The sequence below is a fragment of the Nelumbo nucifera genome, chromosome 8 (genome assembly GCF_055504915.1).
Source record: "Nelumbo nucifera cultivar China Antique chromosome 8, China Antique-T2T, whole genome shotgun sequence".
NCBI classification, from domain to species: Eukaryota; Viridiplantae; Streptophyta; class Magnoliopsida; order Proteales; family Nelumbonaceae; genus Nelumbo; species Nelumbo nucifera.
Genome location: NC_142656.1, coordinates 12,751,809 through 12,771,721, shown reverse-complemented (window position 1 = coordinate 12,771,721; position 19,913 = coordinate 12,751,809). Strand labels below are relative to the sequence as shown.

At 35.5% G+C, this 19,913-nt stretch overlaps 1 protein-coding gene across 4 annotated transcripts; it reads left to right on the top strand.

The window, feature by feature from the left end:
* The first annotated feature begins 665 nt into the window (after positions 1 to 665).
* Positions 666 to 16,151, top strand: LOC104592314 (sodium/pyruvate cotransporter BASS2, chloroplastic-like). 4 transcript variants are annotated; one of them, XM_088893898.1, is made up of 13 exons: positions 666 to 1,111; positions 1,315 to 1,423; positions 2,576 to 2,699; positions 2,830 to 2,871; positions 3,002 to 3,115; positions 3,250 to 3,312; positions 4,655 to 4,782; positions 8,130 to 8,211; positions 9,031 to 9,082; positions 9,237 to 9,334; positions 9,461 to 9,619; positions 15,574 to 15,663; positions 15,774 to 16,151. In XM_088893898.1, the coding sequence occupies exons 1-13, from the start codon at positions 991 to 993 to the stop codon at positions 15,849 to 15,851; spliced, it is 1,260 nt and encodes a 419-aa protein (XP_088750024.1). In that variant the 5' UTR covers positions 666 to 990; the 3' UTR covers positions 15,852 to 16,151. The 4 variants fall into 4 exon arrangements, with proteins under 4 accessions (XP_088750024.1, XP_010249921.1, XP_019052413.1 ...); XM_010251619.3 differs by having other exon boundaries at positions 2,573 to 2,699; XM_019196868.2 differs by having other exon boundaries at positions 857 to 1,111; positions 1,312 to 1,423.
* Positions 16,152 to 19,913: the final 3,762 nt, after the last annotated feature.

Sequence of the window (19,913 nt, the reverse complement as noted above, 5' to 3'; positions counted from 1 at the left end):
TCCAATTTGAGCTTAAAAATTTGATATTAAATGTTTGGGGTACTTCCCGAATAAACAATTATCTTAAACATTTTCCGCGGTTTAGGTGCTCATGTGATCATGATTAAATAAATTGGCTACAAATTATGAGGGGTATTTTAATAAAACCCAAATTATAAATTATGTTTATTATAAAAAAATTATAATTGTATGTTTCACTAAATCTACAAAAAAAGTATAGGGGTGTTTTAATAAATGTCCCTTATCTTTTTAATATGGGTCGTCTCTTCCACTTTTGAAATGAAAATACATCAACGGTTGGGATTATTTAGGCTTATATTTGTCTCCAAGTACTCTCCCAGGTACAAGAGACATGTGACTCGTGAGTCGTGAACCCAGAGGCCAAGATCGTTCTCTCTCACCAAGGTCTCGTGCCACAGGCCCACGGAGGCCCAGACTCCAATACCTTAAAAAAGTTAAAACGGAGGAGAATAAAAACTATATATAAAAGGAGAAGAGTTCAAAGACTAGAGAAGCACGTGCCATGCACGTGATTACTCCATATGGCAATTGCAACTTGCAAGTGACAAACTGACAATGACAATTCACAGCTCCACAATCCATGGGTCCAACTTTGAGTGAAAAATCAATGGCAGTTATAGCTTGACTGCGCTTAATCTTGATGCGGAGATCACAGTAATGACACTCCCAAGTCCCAACAGGCAACAGACAATTCGCAGTCCAAGTGTGTGATTCTGACTTTGTATGAGCTAATGAGTTTGTGGTTCATCGGTTTCCACGACTGATAAACCATCCACAACTACAATTTTTGGAGCTATTTGAACTGTCTTCTATCTATCCCTCACCTTTTCTCTCTTCACCATCTCATACAACCTTCGTTTAATTGCAGAGAATCCATGATTTCTTCTTTCCTGTGAAAAGAAGGAACACCCATCATCCGTTTGATTATCTTGTCCGTCCTTATTCTTCTTACAGTTAAGCTCTCCTACCATGGCTTCTTCAATGGCTTCCATGTCTAGGTTTCTTCAGAAAGATACTAAATTACAGATGCCTAGCGGCCTTTACAGAGGAAGCTCTTGTTTGCCTGTCAGAAGACTTCAATCCCATTTGGGTACGTGCATTTGTTCTCAAATAAAATGTTTCATGTGCGGGCTCTGTTTGATTGCTGGGTTGGCAAATTTTATGCTCGTCTGTAATATTGGGTTATACTTAGTTTGACTGTTTTGGGGATCTGGGTTTGTTTGATTATGTTACCGTCGATTGTAATACTAATTTGCTATTCTTTTCTTTTCTTGTTTTTATTTGATCAAGTAGACCTGAGAAGCAGCTTAGTATCTAATAAGGCAACTTGGACCGTCCTAAACAGTGTCTGGAGTCCGATAGTCGCTTTGTCTTCTCCTTCCTCAATTGTTCAAGCTTCGCGGTATGTTATGGATTACTTGAGAAGTTCTTACCTTTTTTGTGGGCATTGCGTAAGGCCAGCTGCCACTTTATATGTTATACGGTTTTCACTTTTCAGTTCTATATCCTCATCTTCACATTTTCTAAACTGATGCTTGCCTTCCTTTTAAAGGATTACAAAATTTAAGGGAAACAAAATGAAAAACTATATCCTCTGTCTTTATTGAATTTAAGTCATAAGCAGATCAAGCCTACCTGCCTGAGATAACTTCACCACTCTGTTGTCAACGATGTTATGCAAAAGGAACTGTAAGAGTGTGTATCTGGGAAAAACATGAACAAGGTTCTATAGTTGAGGATCTCATAAGCATACATCACATTTCTAGTATTAATTTTTTTAAGGAATACAGGCTTTAGACACGAGAGTTTATATGTAGTACACCTTTGTTTTTACAGTGCATTAAACCGGTGGCCTGTTATCGGAGGCATTGTACCTATTCAATAACTAGGGAGAGCTTATTCCAGAAAAGATGAATTCATTGAGGACTAACAATGAGCCATCATCAGAGTTTAACTTATAAAGAGAGCAGAGAGATAACTTATGATGTTCATATATAATGGGGACGTATAAAAAGGGAAGAAAAGTAGAAAAAAAGGAACAAAGAGCACATCATTTTTCTGTCTGCAGAGGTTGTTCCATCTGCCTCTTTAGGACTCTGGGACGAAATCTCAACGATATTTTAAGATCTTCTCACATTCTATTTTTTTTCTATTATTGTATTTTTTATATGATTTATTATTTTGTGGATTTAGTCCCATGTTGGTTGTTTGTAGCTCTGTCAATATGAAATGCTTGAGTCTATTTGTTATTGAAGTGGTTATGAGAATCTACTGTCTTTTGCAATCAGGTTCATATTTCTTGCTTAATTGCCTTAAATTTTGAGTGTTGACATACTTTTTTAGTCCACACAGTCCCAATTGCTTAGGATGGTAAATGATGGAAGCAGTTTATATCTTATTTTCTTTTCTAATGGTTTTTTTAAATATACATTGTGTGTGATCATGGTATTATATATTTGTGGGTTGAAGCTGGAAATAATGCCTTTATGATTTGAAATCATATTCTAACGATCATTCTATACCACTGATTTATTTGTTATGTACTGTCCAGCAGAAGCAATCGAGTTTTGTGCAAAGCAGCAGCAAGTGTATCTGGGGAGGTTCCTAGTAGCAAGCCCAGTGGATTGAACCAATATGAGAGTATAATTGAAACATTAACAACTCTTTTTCCTTTGTGGGTATGTTCAACACTCCACATTTCTTTGAAACCTTTCTACTCGTACACTTTCCTTTACCAATTCTTTCAGTTTTCATTTGAGGTTTGTTTGGTGAAGACAATTTCTGTCTTTATTTATTTTTTTTGGACAGGTCATATTGGGTACAATTATTGGTATATACAAGCCAGCTGCGGTAATGTTATCAATGTCTTTTCCAACTTGATTAATAAATCTATATTTTCATTTAATTGAAAATGTTTCTAAACTTTGTGTATTCAAAGTCTAGGTTGCATAGCGACTTAATCACTTGGATTCTCCTGCAGGTTACTTGGTTGGAGACCGACCTTTTCACTGTTGGCTTGGGTTTCCTCATGCTTTCAATGGGATTGACCTTGACTTTTGATGACTTCAGACGTTGCCTGAGAAATCCATGGACTGTTAGAATCCAACTCTCTTTGTAGATCCTTGGAATTAGTTCTGTTATTAAAGTTAAACTAATATATCTTTTAAAGCATTCCTCACTCCTTTTTGTTTCAGCCATTAAAGGACGAGTTTATTCTTCTATTTGCAGGTGGGTGTAGGATTTCTTGCTCAGTACTTCATTAAACCCATGTTAGGCTTCATCATTGCAATGGTATGCCTTTAGCCATACTAGTATCTCTCATTTTTCCCTGCATACTGATATTGAATCCTGTCATACGTTGATTCTTTTGATTTTTCCCTTTTGATAGAGACACTATTTAATGCCTGAATTTTATATTAGTTCTTCCTCAAGTTCCATACCTACATACATACATAATATATGTGATCACTTTCAGTATAGATTATGATAGTTTGATATAATTCCTGGTTGGAAATAGTCTAGGGAGCTGGAGCTTATTCTTCCATAGCTTTGCATTATCTGGGATAAAATGAATTAATTTTTGTGTGAATTAAGTTTTGGAAATTGAGCACTTATATATATATATATATTTGGTTATTAACATATCAGAAATTATTTATTAGATATTATGATAATAGTACATTGGTACAAGATAAAATAATAGTCTTTATTCTCTTCATTATTACAAGTAGCCCTCTGGCTCTGCCACCCCTAATATAAAATTGAAAAGAAAAAACAGATAGACATCGCCTATTCTTGATTATAAGGCCCGACAAACAGTTCAACCATGTTTACCCCCTTCTCTTGCATAAATATTGGCCAAAGCATTTGCTGATCTTTTCATCCTTTTGCTGGAAAGGAATCTGCCTTGCTGTATGAATATGTTTGGACACCTAAGGGTCTTCTTGTACTTCATCATGCATCCTATTACCACCTTTGAGTCCCCTTCCACCTCAATCTTGAAGAATTAATGCTAACTTTTCCCTCATTAAATTGCCAACTCCAATATGCCCAGAAATATCCATGGATTGTCATGATTGCAGCCATCAAATTTAATGTTTGGGTATCCTATCTTCTTGAAGAAAAGATCACTGCTTGTTGGTTTCAAATGACACCATATCTTGAAGACAACCTTTTTTTTCTCGTTTTTATTCAATAGGTAGATCTAATGATAATCAAATCAATCAGTTCCTCCTGCATTCTAGTTTTTTTTTTGTTGAAGACTTGAAAATTCCTTTCTTCCCAGATAGACCCTAGAACAGGGGCATCATATTATGACAGGCATTAGAATGTATGTTATTCCTAAATGAGTTCTACCAAGTGCATTTTCTTTTCATTCACGACCACTACTGTCACAGTTATCATCATTATCATCCCAACTATTTGGAATTAGCTACATGAATTGTACTCCATCATTTTATTTTGCATAGAGTAAAATCAATATCATGAATACAGCACATGATTGAATTTCTGCATGAACCATTGCTACTTGTATGCTATGGTGCTTAGAACTATCAGAATCAATTCACACTGCCTTGATTTTGTTTCCACATGATTTGTAGTCTGCTTAGTAAATCTACTCTCTTATTTACAGAGTCTAAAATTGTCAGCTCCACTTGCAACTGGTCTTATTTTGGTCTCATGCTGCCCTGGAGGCCAGGCATCAAATGTTGCAACCTACATATCCAAGGGAAATGTTGCACTCTCTGTTCTCATGACAACGTAGGTCTACTTTGTATACTTGCAGTTTGGTTTTTCTTCAGTAGACTGGATGCTCAATGGCCTTCAATTGTAATTTGATATAAATTCTCAAGGAAATTCTCTTCTTGCTAATACTTTTTTTGACAAGTTCTATAGTACTGAAATGATATTGTACCTAAAGCACTTTGACCAATCAAAATTTCATGTGAATTTGAATGAAAATATCGGTTGATTGGTTATGATGCATTATACCATAGCGGGACTCATACTTTTATGAAGTATTCGTGGGCTGGGTAGCCCGACAGGCGAGCCTAGCCTGGCCTGCTCTTAGTTGGGCTTAGACATGAATTTAGGCCTGCGGGCTTAGGCTTGGGCTTTCTCAAAAAAGCCTGACCTGAGCCCAACCTGATAGTATATTATATAATAAAATATATTTTATTATATATAATATATAATATATAATATGTTGTCTTTGTTCATCGTCTCTTTTCTCAAGCCATAGTGGGATCTTTTAGTATTGTTAGGTTTTGAGGTTGTTTAATATAAATAAATCAGTTTTGTTATTGAGTAAAAAAAATATCTTTTTTTCTCAATTTCCTTGCCTGGCTCAGGCTTGGGCCTGAATGTGTTCTATTGATATAGAGGCAAAGCCCGGCCCATGGATAGGTCTAGATGTACTAGGAAATGTGCATGTGCTTTTTATGTGCAATTTTAGATGATGATGGTGATAATAATAATGTGTCCAAAATTTTCCATAATTTTTTTATGTTTCTACATGTATAAAAATAGTTCTTTTATATCACACTTATTTTTGTTTAATATGATGAATATATAATATTAGAGATGTGCCTAAATGTTTTCTACAATTTTTTGGTGTTTCTATCTTTTTAAGTCTTTATTATTTAATATGACGTCAAGGTTTAACACATTTAACCCAAAGAGTCGAATTCTTATTGCCAAAGAAGAAAACGATTCCATTTTTTGGGCTGGTTTTAAATTTTGTATTTTATTTCCATGATCAATAGAAATAATTCTTCTTTATCTCACTTATTTTTCTTTAATATGATTAATATAAAATATTAGAGATATGCCCAAATTTTTTTCTATAAGATATCTATATTTCTTCATAGTTTTTTTTTGTGTTTTTTTTTTATCTTTTTATAATTTTTATTATATAATTATAATATCAAGAATGAGACATTTGACCTAGAAGGTTAAACTATTGGCCCACCACCAAGTTGGTAAGCAACTTCAATTTTGGCTTGGTTTTAAATTTGTATTTCATTTTCCACATCAATAAAAACACTTCTTGTTTATCAAGCTTATTTTTCTTTATTATTATTATTATAAGTATTAGTGAGTTTTTGTATTTTTTCATATCTTATTTTGTGTTTTCTCTTTTTAAAAATTTTTATTATTTAATTCTGATGTCCAAAAGATTGAACAGTTGACCTGTGAAAAAATAGGAAAACAATTTCATTTTTGGTCAGCTTTAAAGTTCATATTTCATTCCTAACATCAATAAAAACAATTATTGTTTATCACACTTATTTTTCTTTAGTATGAGTAATATAACATATTAGATACATGCCCAATTTTTCTATAGATTTTTAATTTTTTTTTGTGTTAATTTCTATTTTAAAAGTTTTATAATTTAACTATGACATCATGGGTTGACCCATTATGACCCTAGTGGTTGAATTGCTTACCCCAACTAGGAGAAATTAACACATTTGTTTTTGGTTTGATTTAAAAAAATGGGTTTTATGTTGTTAAAACTTAAAAGTATTGGATATAAGTGTAATTGATAGAATTTATTGGTGAGAAAAAAAGCTTAAGCATAGGATTCAATGAGAGAGAATGGGAGTTAATACCTTAAATATAAGACTTAATGAGAGGTAATTGATTGAGGTGAAAAGTAGTAGTTCAAATAAGACTTAGTGAGAAGGAAAGATAATGGGAGTTAATACCCAAAATATAAGACTTAATGAGAGGGAAATGAATGAGGTGAACAGTAGTAGTTCAAATTACATTTTCTGCCCTCACAATTGGAGAGGGGAAAATTCAATAATAGGGGTATTTTGGTCAACTAAAAGTTCCATACCATGGATTCATACTTTTTCTAATAATATAGATATAGATTTACAATATGAAAGCATTCATGGCTATTTTAGTTTCAATTTTACATCTGGAATGCCTTTTTACATGTTGTAGGTGCCCAAATCCATGTCAAATATGTTTTTTAACTTATCGGCATTACCCATAATCTAACATTAAATGTCCACCTCTATGATAATCATACCTGTTCTTATAGTTCCTTCATAAAACCATGAGACAAACATATTGAATTATGCATGGGGGGGGGGACAATAGAAGGAAGAAAGAGTAAATCACAATGTTTGCCCTACATGACATGTGCAAAAAACATGTTGGCACATACTGATTTGGCAGTGTTCTTTTGGAAGATTAGCTAGACAAATTCCAAGACATGTAGAAAAGGACAACTTCAGAAGTATAAAGGTTAACTGTTTGCTTGATAATATAATTGATATTGGCAGTTCTGGTACTATTTGGATCTCTGGTACTATTGGCAGTTCTAATATTGGTCCATCATGTTACATGGTTTTTTGGTTAGGAATGATCATGGGCCGGGCTAGGTTTTTACATTGTTTTGTGGTTAGGAATGATCATCATCTTAGCTTCATTGGGATGCATGAATCCTGTTTTGCGTTTCCATTCTGTTTAGTGCCAAATCCATTGATAAATTATGAGAGCTTAAATAATTTCTTAGTACTTCAACCATGTCCTTTTTGGTCTGCTTCTAGCTCCTTCAACTTGCAACATATTGCTTCTTCTTATGGGTGTTCTAGATGGTCTTCTATGCATGTGACCAAACCATCTTATTCTACTTTCTCTCATTTTATCACCTATTGAATCCATTCCTTGGTTCCTTTGAATGACTTCATTTCTGACCCTATCATTTCTAGCTTTCCCAAGAAAAAGACAATTCAGGATCTATGACCATAAGAGTTTTGTCAAAAGTTTTAATGCCAGCTGCCAAGTTGACACAACCCTCCTTTATCCAAGCTTGGGATTGGTAGTGTAAGACAAGCTCACATGACATGTATCCTGATTTGTAGTTTCATGCTGCTGCTTCTGCTGATGATGATGATATTAAATTTCTGGGCCAGGCAATGCGGACTTGGGCAGAAATGATCATCCTTTTTTTTTGTTAAGTGGCAACAATCACAATGCATTTTTTTTATGCCAGTGTCCTAAATTTCTTTCTCCCTGATTGATTTCAGATAGAATGTTCAATTTGAGCTTCAGATGCGTCACTATTCATTTTACTATTTGGGATTTTGTAGGTGTTCAACAATTGGTGCTATTGTTATGACACCTCTCCTCACAAAGCTTCTTGCAGGTCAGCTTGTTCCAGTTGATGCAGCAGTAAGCACATGCATTGCTTGATATTGAGTTCTTCAATAAATTGTATTGATTTTGTATAAAATAAGGCTAATAACTTTGAGGAACTTAATATTTTGTGTTGAATGGATCAGAATCAAAACCTACCGAATGGCCATAGGAATTAGGTTGGGAACCACGTAAAGGATTATGAATTATGGAATCCAATAAAAACGTTCTTTTGGATGGGAATGAAAAGAAACAGTTCTAGAAATGGTCCAGGAGGAAAAAATGAAAACAAAGAAATAAAGAAGGTGATTGGGTGGATGTGGATCATGAATCAAAGCCTTCCTTGTATTGTCATTTCATCAGAGAAACTACATCATGGCCTTAAGTTCAAAGATCAGAAAACACTCTAGTAGGTTTTTGGATAGAAAGGGCTTATGAATCATGGATCTGACTTGTATTAGGGGTCTCAATGGGGTAGTTCTTTAGGCTTGGGTTAATCTCTTCTGGGGTTATGTTTTGGGGGTTGAGCTAGATTATCCATGACTTGCTCAGTTGTTTCTTTACAGTTTGAGTTTTCCTTTATTTTTTGTACTCTTTTTCTATTGTTTCAACAAATTTCTCTGGTCAGTTACTGGAAAGAAAAGGAAGAAAGAGAAACTGTTAAATCTTCCAATTCAGTTTTTACTGTAAGGAACTTCCTAGTTGGACCCCATCAAACAGCGTGGACTGTGCTTACATTCTTCCTAACGGAATATAAACTTTCCTTTATCTCTTACAAGCAATTTTGATCCGATTATTGATAATTGCCTTCTGTCTACCAGTTTAAGGCTAAAAACAGTTGTTTTATCTTTGCAGGGCCTTGCCCTCAGCACTTTCCAAGTTGTTTTGGTGCCAACTGTCATTGGAGGTAATCAAAAGATGCTCACTTCACGGTATAATTACATTAATGATTAAAAAATAGATCATTATTGCTCTAATGCAGCTTACACAGCTCATAAATCTTTTGAAGAATGTTTCATCTGTACATGGATTTTAAATCTATGTTTGGTTTTATGTGTCAGTATTGTCGAACGAGTTCTTCCCCAAGTTCACTGAAAAAATAGTCACAGTGACACCGCTAATCGGGGTTATCCTTACCACATTACTTTGTGCAAGCCCTGTAAGTTAATGAATCTATTGGTTAATGAAATTATTAAATGAACCGTGAAGTGGTTATGATAGCTACAAGCTTAGTAGTTCTAGCATTATGTGGAAAAAAACTGACCTGGCCATGTGTATATGCAAGATTGGGCAAGTTTCAGATGTCTTGAAGGCTCAGGGTGCACAACTGATAGTTCCTGTAGCTATTCTACATGCTGCTGCATTTGCTCTTGGTTATTGGATTTCAAAAATGTCATTTGGTGAATCCACTTCTCGTACCATTTCTATAGAATGTGGGATGCAGGTATTTGTCTTTGTTCATCATCTGTATATTTTCTTGTCACCTGTTAGTGTGTCCAATAATTTGTATGCCATAAAACAGTTATATATATTTTTTATTATGTTCATAATGCATGGCATCTTCATTTAATCCCATACTAGTGAAAATCACTGATACTGGTATCTTTCTGCAATTTACCAGAACCAAGAGCACAATTATAATGGGTCTTTTTTTCCCATTACGTTCACAATTATAATGGCATATGGGCACCATTGCAAGGAGAGGTCTAGGGACCCTTGACCTCAGTTCCATGGGTCTTTTTTTCCCCAAATTTAGTATGATCCAGTTATGTCCTAAATAGAGAACTTACTGTAGTTGGGTTTTCTGTGACTTAGATAGAAATTGTGAGTAAACAGCAATTTATGTTAAATAGTGTACTTGTAAAGCAGTTTTTTTTTGTTGTCCTCAGACTACTTTTACATTGCCATAGTGTAGAAATGATACTCTGAGAACCCTTGAAATCAAATAATAGATAGTAGGAAATTATGAAATGTACTTAATAGATTACTGCATATGAATTAAGATTAAAATCTTACTATTGGAGCTGAATGGACTGGAAATTAGTAAGCTGGCAGTGATTTGCTGGCTTTACTCACTGAAGCTCCAAAACCCCCTATTTGCTACTGCCGTTCATTCATTCATCCTAATAAAAGATATTTTTAAAAGATAATTAAAATTATAGATTCTTTTTTCTTGGTAGGAATTAAGAAGTTAAGACCTAACATTTTTTTTTTGAGAAAAGGTAGGGTAAAATTTTATTGATATTGAAATAAGATACAAAGGGATCCCCCAAGGAAAAAACCTTGACAGGGTCCCAACATTACAACCCCAGCTTACAACTCCCAAAAGTTACTAGAATTCAGTCTAGCCTCCAAATGTGAGGTCTGAATCCCTTTAGTTGCCGACACCCAAGAGATTAATTTTCCAACTGAATACGAAATTAGATCCTCCTGAGTTCTAGCAATATTATGGAATATCCTTTTGTTCCTTTCAGTCCAAATGGTACTGATTACAGCAGCTGGAATTGTTTTCCAAATAACAGCAGCAAGTTTTGGCATCCCCTTTAAATCCCATCTCCAAAGCATTGAATCCCTTTAGTTGCCGACACCCAAGAGATTAATTTTCCAACTGAATACGAAATTAGATCCTCCTGAGTTCTAGCAATATTATGGAATATCCTTTTGTTCCTTTCAGTCCAAATGGTACTGATTACAGCAGCTGGAATGGTTTTCAAAATAACAGCAGCAAGTTTTGGCATCCCCTTTAAATCCCATCTCCAAAGCAGCTCCTTAACAGATCCAGGCATCACTCAATATAGGCCTAGTGCAGAGAAATAGTGGTTCCAAACTTTAATTGAAACGGGACAGTGAATAAACAGGTGGCAGCAATCCTCAACACCATGTCCACACAGAACACACCTCTGATCCTGGAGCTGAATGCCTCTTTTGAGAAGGTGAGCTTTAGTCAAACATCTGTCTAAAGTTGCAGCCCACACCATTAAAACCTAACATGGATTTGTTTGGGCTTGCCTCAAGGATCTTGGTACAAAGGCGGCCTGTAGAATTAAGATTGAAAGATGTTTAGCATCATATTAGTTAATTTGAAATAATGAAATTGTGAGAAAATTTTGAAAGTTTGACATGCTTAAATATGTTTTATATGCAATACTTTATTTTATTTTTGCATTTTCACTTCCAATATGCTTTATATGTTTATGTATTTTAATTTAAGCTAATAGGCTTTTCAAAACAGTTAGCTTAAAATTAAAGTTTGATTTTTTTAATTAATACTATTTTAGTATTTTTCTTAACTTATTTTGATTTTTTACAAATTTTTTGATTTTTTTTTTTAAATTTTGTGCCTTGCTTCAAAAAGGCGCAGTCCTCGCTTTGCGCCTTGCACTTTGGATGTAAAATGGCTTTTGCACTTTTTTGTGAATCTTGCGCTTTTAAAACACTGTTTTGTTTGGCGAACCATGCTTGTGACACAAGAGATAGCTCCTTTTTTCTGGCCGAGTGATGCTCTACCTCTTTCTGTTAATAAGTGCTTAATTGAAAACAGAATGGGAGTGCCATGGATCCGAGCAAAATGGGTGAAATAATTTTTCTGTTTGTTTTGAGTTTGGATAGAGAGATTCAGGGAGAGAATTGTATTTTAGGTGTGGGGCAAGGCGGGCTACGTCCTCCCATGTATTTGTTTTTAATTCATTAGTGATTTTGCTCAATAAAATTTCAAGGTGGCCACCCCTCCACCTGGTGTAAAGTTTGGGTTTAAAAAAACACTGTTCTAGCCTGACCTGCAATTTATTTGTATATATATACATAATGCATATATGTATGTGTTATTTTATTTTATATTATATGTTATTTATAAATATTACAATATGATAGATATTATATATATTTCATATATATAATATAAAATATTATATGTTTAAAGCTGTAGACCTGGAAGCTCAACCCTGAATAGCACATAGTCAACCTTGCTCAAAGGTGGTACTTGGTTGGTTGAAAGACTAACAGCCAAGGACAATGGCAGTATTGACACACTATGAAGGAGATAAAATACTTGGCATGGGAACGAGGTTACACATTCTCTTGGGTTCAAAGATCAGAAAATAGATTTGGTGATGCATTTTTTAACAAAAAAAAAGGGTCAGGTGGTTGTTTACCATCCCATCCCTAGGGATGCTAAACATATATTTCATTCTTTTTATTATCTACTGAAGTTTTAGTAGTTACCAATAAAAAATTCTCTAATGTCGACTGTGTTAAGGACTTGAATGAAACAATAACACAACATTTATGTAACTTTGGGCACACATCAAAATTGGGATGTCAGATATGTTTTCTTATTTCTCCTCGAAAAAAAAAGATATGTTTTCTTAATCAGGTAGAAATGAGATTTGTTGTTATGTTCTCTGGAATTAACTATAATTATCATGCTTCATTTTCTGGGAAGCTTTTGCACTTATGTGTTTGATAAATTAACACTAACAGGAATAATATTTTAGGGTGTTGTTGTGGACAATCCCATTTTTAATGATGTGGGTGCACCCGTTATAAAAGCACAAAAGGCTATTATACTTATTAATAAAACCTACATAAAAAGAATGAATAATAAGCCCTTTATGTTGACCTTTTTTATGACCTTCTGTCTAATGAACCTATTTAATTCTAATTATATCCCCCATATAATATGAACTAAGAACAAATTAAGAAACTCTTTTCATTGGCCTCGTTGTTGTTATTGAATCATGACCTTTCAAACAAATTTCGTTACATTCCTTTCATCAATGTTCTCAAACTTGGACTAGATGTATATTTGTTTCGGCGTTGGGTCAGATGTTGGAACTTTCAAACAGCCAAATCAAACATATGGCTCACTCAAATCATCATCATTTAAGCCTTGTCCCCACTATATAGGGTCAGCTACATGAATTTTGTTTAACCATTCAATTTTGGTCAGTGCCATATCCATTATTAAATTATGAATGCTTCAACCATTTCTTACTACAACCCATGCCCTTTTTGTCTTGCCCCTAGCCTTTATAGTCCCTTCAACTTGCAACAGATCACTTCTTCTTATGGGTGTGGGTGTTGTAGATGGTCTTCTATGCACCTAACTTTCCAATTCTTACACATCATTTGTTTTATTCTCCTAGTAAGGATAAATCTATTTGGCTTAAATGTTCATCATTTTTTTTTTATATTGGTATACCATTGCTATATTTTAAGCTATTGCAAATTCTAAAATTGTATCTTTTGTTTCACTCCTCTCCCCAAACCAAAATCCTCCATGCACCATATCCCACACTTCTTTTTCCGAGATGCCCATTTATCTCTCCTATAAAAATATTCTCTTTACTTGAGGTGCATAAACATTAATTATATTAATGTTTTCCTCATCTAAAACAAGTCTAATTAAACTGTTCTATCTCCAACTATATTTACAAATTCATTTTTTAAATCTTTATATACTATTATTGCTATTCTATTTCTATTATTTACTTCTTTGGCATAACATAATTTGTAGTCATCAATTTCTATAGCCTTTTCCCTTGCCATTTTGTTTCTTTTAAGTATGCAATGTCAAACTTCCTCCTGTTCGTTGTGTCTACTAATTCCATGGTCTTTCTTGTTGATGTTCAGACATTTCAAGTGGCTAATTGAATTCATGTTTCTTGAACTCCTACCTTGTCCAAAAGGATGGGGGAAGTCTTGCCCATTTTTGGCCACAATGGGCATAGTTGTGGTATGTTGCTTCTGAGAAATGGCTTAGCATACCACTGCCCATTTCTCAGTCCACTTGTGTTAAGCTGTAGTGTGTTGATTCCGGGGAATGCCCTAGCATACCTTTTCCCATTTCTTACCACACTTGAGTTATAGTGTAGCACATTTGTCGCTTCTAGGGAATTCCCTAGCATGAGCACGAAAAGACAATTCAGAATCCATGACCATAAGAGTTTGGCAGATTTTTTTTTTTTTTGATATCTTTTGAAGGGCTACACAACAGGGAGTAGCCCATCCCCAACCCATAACCCCCCAAACACAGGTGCAGACGGGATTCAATCCCAAGTCTCTGCTACGACCAGCAGGAGACCTTACCAAGCAGCTGGTTGGCACCTTGTGGTGTAGCACATCTGTTGCTTCTAGGGAATTCCCTAGCATAGGCACGAAAAGACAATTCAGAATCCATGACCATAAGAGTTTGCCAGAATTTTTTAATACCAGTTACCAACCTGACACAACTCTCCTCCCCTATCCGGACTTGGGGACCAGCGGTGTAAGGCAAGCTCACACTTAAAGAATGGGTAAAGAAGACAGAATTTTTCCAGATTATCTTTTAAAATCATTTTACATTGAAATAAGCTTAAAACGATAAATATTAAAGATTATAACACCGATTAACACATTTGGGTAAGTTGCACCAAGTCAACATTTCTAGGTACTGGGCAACCCAAAAACCATTTTAGCCTTTGTTCCTGGTTCAAATATCTGACCATCCAGTCCAGTCCAAGTTTAATAACACTGCCTTCCTTATCTCTTAGTATCTTGTCTTGACTCATGTTTTACAGTATTTGATGTTTTCTTAATTAGTGCAACATGTTATAGCTTTTAGTCTATCAAATAGAGCAGTTTAGTGCATTTCAATTTCATCTTTTGTAACTATACAACATTAGTTATTTTTATGTGCCTCACACATGCAGGCCCTATCTAGTACTAATAGAAGTAAAGACACAGGATTATTCTTATCTTTTTAGAAAATAACTTTTGGGAAACTAATTAGGGGTGCTCCATTTATCAAAAAGAGGATGTGTGCAAATATGCCCAATTTTCGAGTCTTGTTTCAAGCACTACTTTTATAAGTGTTTCTAATCATTTTATTTTATTATATCCATGTGTATATACATTACATTCTACCCATATTTTATTCTATGCAAAAGTGCAAATGTTCTAAAGCTGTTCCTCTTTAACATGTGGAATAAGATGAGAGCAATGCTCACATGTTAGGTTGGCTAGTCTAAAGCATGTGTTCCTATTACTTTCAACATTTTTAGCACCACCTTGTATATTTTCTATGTTTTCACAACTTCATGAATGAATTGTGCATTTCTAATTTTTATTTTCACGTCATCCTGATAAGATGGTTTACTTGTGAAACTTATAACAATTGTATAGTTACAATTGTCCAATTTAACTGAATATCAGCTAGCATGGGTGTTTGACAATTTGTTGCATTTTCTTGTTATTACTAGAGTTGTATTTTTGAATTCATAACACCATGGAGCAGTATTCATCAAAAGTAGGAAGAAAGTTCAAATAGCCCACAATAAATGAATATTTATCAACTCATGTACTCATGCTATACTTCAAATAAGCATAAAAGTTGCTCAGTTGTTTATTCCATTTTTACAGAGTTCAGCCTTGGGATTCTTACTTGCTCAAAAACACTTCACAAATCCCCTTGTTGCTGTTCCTTCAGCTGTCAGTGTTGTTTGCATGGCGGTGGGACTCTAATTTACTCTCATTAAACATATAATTATTATTTTCTTTTTCTTTTTCACATTTACCGGTATGGAATTCCTTACCCACTTCATTCATTATCATCTTTACAGCTTGGTGGGAGTGCCCTTGCTGTCTTCTGGAGGAACAGTCCAATTCCAGATGATGACAAGGATGATTTCAAGGAATGAGAATTCTTTGGCCTTTTCTGCTGGTACATTTTTGTTTCAAATTATGTGTCAGTTCAGAGCTTTTCCACTTAGAGTACAACCTATAGGAGATATCATTTAAACTTCCCCTTTAATGTGAGGAAACAATTTTGTATTTACATTGCATTTAGATAGTTAGATTGTTACTATAGGATGTAGAAAAGTTTTTGTTTTTTGCTGGTCAACTAGAAAAGTTTAATTTGAGATACTGTTTCTGGAATTAGGAAGATAAATTGGTTTTGGGTAAGTAATACCCAGTGAAGAATAATTCCTTTGTTCTCATTGGAGTATCTTTGCCTTGTTTTATTTGTTAAAATATTTTTCCTTATCTATTCATAATGCAAGATGGAGAATTATATAAGAAAAAGAGAATCGTAAAGAAAGGCTTAGAAAGAGGAAAAGAATGCAAATGAGAGGCAGTCAAGAGCCATTTTTCTGCTGAAATCGATAAGCATTTTATATTTGTCATACTGGTAAAATTGCTGCTGACTTCTTGGGGTGTGGCCCTCAATGCCAGTATTTATCAGAAAAGTTGTCACGTCTTTTTAGAATTCTTCTGATGACAAAGCTCCATCTTTATATTTAATTTACATTTAACCAAGACCTTTAGAAGTAAGTGCTTCCTATCAGTATCAAAAAAAAAAACCCAAGATTATTGTTAAATGGTCCACCAGCACCATTGTTGCTGTCATCTTTTAGCAGATATGCTCATTGATTCAGACCATCCATAAGCTATGAACCATTCGAACAATCATTTTATGTTGGTCAGTGCATTACTTTAATGAGTGGTTAAAAAAACTAAAAAGAAGCAAATGAAGATTGACTCATTTGGTGTTTATTCTGGACTTGTGGGCATGGGCCAAGGTCTTTAGACCAGATTGGTGGTTTATCTCAGGGTAGTCTGTCCTTTCAATAGGCCCTTATTTTCTTTTTTTTTTTTTCCCAGAGAATAAAGGTTCTTTTTCTCTAGTTGCCATAAAGCTATTAGTTGCAATCCACTCTGCAACTAAGGTTTACGGCTAGAACGTGCGGGCATATTCTACCACTTCATTTAATCTCCAGCAAGTAGGCTTCTGCATCCTGAGAATCCAAAAGACTATACAAACTTGAATGAGGGCTTGGGTCCTGTGCATTAAAATTCGTAATGTTTAACCTTCCATAAGGCCAGTACCAAGCCATGCTCTCCATTCAGTCACGAGACCCCCAAGAGCAAAAAAATTCTTTAATATCGATCCCAGAATGCCAAAGTCAAAAAACTTCCATTATTATTGGCTTTTATATATCAATTATATGAAAGTACTTCAGTACTTCCACATGAATCTAATTCCACATTTGTTTCAGTGAAAAAGGGAAGGGAAAAGAACAAGAAAAAGAAAAAGAAAAGCTCAACCTCTACAATGTTCATGATATGGAAAAATGAGTGTAAGGGTACATTGAGCTGGCTTGAGTCATTGACAGCTACTGCAACTTAGGACGAGTAAATGCATGGCAGCCCAAGTGATCTTCAGTGGTCATTTGGCCCTGTAAACCATAGATGGGCAAAAGTTCAATAAAGGGTATTTGGCGATTTTGTAAGGGGGGGCCCATCAAATGAAGAGAAGCTTTTTACAGTGTCAGATTGGGCCCCACTTTACAGTGATACCCTACCACACATTGACACATTGTCGTAGCTATATGTCCCATCCGACACTAATCTACTGATGAAAAATTATTGAGAGAAGCTCCTTTGTTGCATTACAGGGTCGCTTCTCAGTGTTCTCAGGCTCTAGCAAGCACTACTCCTCGGCCAAAAAGTCCTGGTACGGGTGCCCTAGATTGGGCTAACTGCAATGAGGCTGGAATCTTTCAAGTTGAAGCTTGATAAGGGTCCAGAAGGGTCAGGAATCAACTAGGGTCCTCTCAGGTGGTGAGGTATGGGCTTGAGGGTGCTCCCCCCTCATATGAGGGTCGATATTCAAATCCAATTGAATACAAGTTGGGCATGAGCGTTAAGTAGACTCCAGACTGATATGTGGAGGATACATATTAAAATGGACCCTCTCATGTGAGGGTTGCCTTCTGCCACGTGGCATGGGTGGCATCTTCTTATTCTTCCACCTGGCTAGATGTATTCTAGAACTTTGGATCTCAGAAAGCAAGAGTGAAAGAAACAATCACTAAAATGGAATAACCCTTTTTAATATAGCACTCAGTGAATTGAATGTGGATTATATTAAAGTGCAATTTCCGTGTAAGTCAATGATGGGCCTAGATTTTATCGAAAGTGTGGCCCATGGCCCACCTTCTCCTATAAGAGCAGAAAAAGGGCCTTCTTAGTGATAAGACATAGTACTACAAATGACAAAACCAAGCATCTTGCAGAAGAAAGATCAACCTAAAGTGTGATAGTGGATTGACCCATTGGAGTACCCCAAGTATATTTTATTCTTTTGAACTTGACACTATATTCGGTTCTTGAATTACTCCCTTCTGTGTAGTAGGATCCGGGCATAATCAATTTTGCAACCAATTTTTTAAGTTGAAAAAATTCCTTTGGGGAGGGTCAAATGGGTCCATTCCAAGTCCCACCACCTGGTCCAAATGAAGGTTGGGAAGCGGTCTACCTAGGCCGGGCAAAAGGTAAAACAAACCAAGTGAATCGGGTCTCTTGGTGAAAAGGCTGAGATGGGTTCATCTAAATTCCAAGCTTTGAACGTGGCTGTGAATTGTGATAAAGCCCAAACAATCTTCTACTCTTGTAGATGTAGGATGGGGTTATAATTCATAGGTGGAAAGGTGAAGTAGACGGTACAGCTGTTTGGGGCTTACGTGGATGCATTCACTGTACACTTGGAGGGCTGATCTGGACAACCCAGACTATCACATCAGGTGGAGGGGGATCTGGTTCATGGCAGCTATATATATATATGTATATATGGCCACATTAATGTTTTGACCTTTCTGCTGTAACTCTCTAGCAGATTGCTTTCTTTCTTCCTCTCCCCCACCCATCTCCCCTCTTTTGCTCGTAATGCAGCTACAAAAGGGAGCAGGGTGAGATTCCCATAACCAAGAAGGAAAAGAATATTAACAGAAAAGGCGATTGTCTTGGTTAACCTTTGAGGCTTGTTTTTTGGAACCCGACACATGTACAGTCAAGCTCCTGGTGGAGGTAGCATTTCACACAGAGTGACGATTCAATGGGGACCCACACAATGAAATGGGAAACTTTTCTGGACGACAGATCAGAATCTACTTGACGCATAGGTGACAATATGTCCCATCAGACACCAAAGCGGTGGTAAAAAGTTCTACTCATGCGAGGGGGTCCCCAACATTACTGCATCATGGCCTTGCTTAAATAAACCAATCCTTCTCATTAAACAAATATGTGAAAGCCTGGGGCTATGTTAAGCTTCTTGGCTTTAGGCTTTAGCTGCTAGCCTACTACTATTAATGCTTTGAACACTGTGGCTGTGGGGCATCCAACTTGGTGGTGAGTGTTCAAGGCTATATTGGCAGCTAGCCAGCTAAAGGCAAGAAGCTTGCCCCTGGCTTTTCTTTCATCCTATATATTTTTGGAACATTTAGCTTATCAACTGTGGAGCTAAAAGGGATTCTAATGTTCTCTAGTTTAGATCATGATCATAAAATATAGAGAATATTAGCAAATGCGCATGCAAACCACCAAGAACAGGGAAGAAGGGTATGTTTAATTTATTAATCAAATAGCCCACAATAGCCCTGTTTTGTTGCTTAAGCTTCAATCCTCTTAGTGTAGCTTAGAGATAATATAAAGAAACAAAAGAGCACAAATTCAGGTGATTAGAGTTTATTTGCAAGAAGAATTGCAGCTTGAGACTAGATTAATTTGGAAGGCCAGACAGCAGGTGCAATTTCACAAATACTCAACTAATGCCACCCATGGTTGGGACTTGGGAAGCAATATTTATTTGAAATAACACATAATGCATTTAATGAAGCAAAAACACTAGAGATCTCTATCTCAGGTACATCCCCCTTCTGCATTTATAGGATTGAATCTGTTTCTAGCCTCAGCTTTTG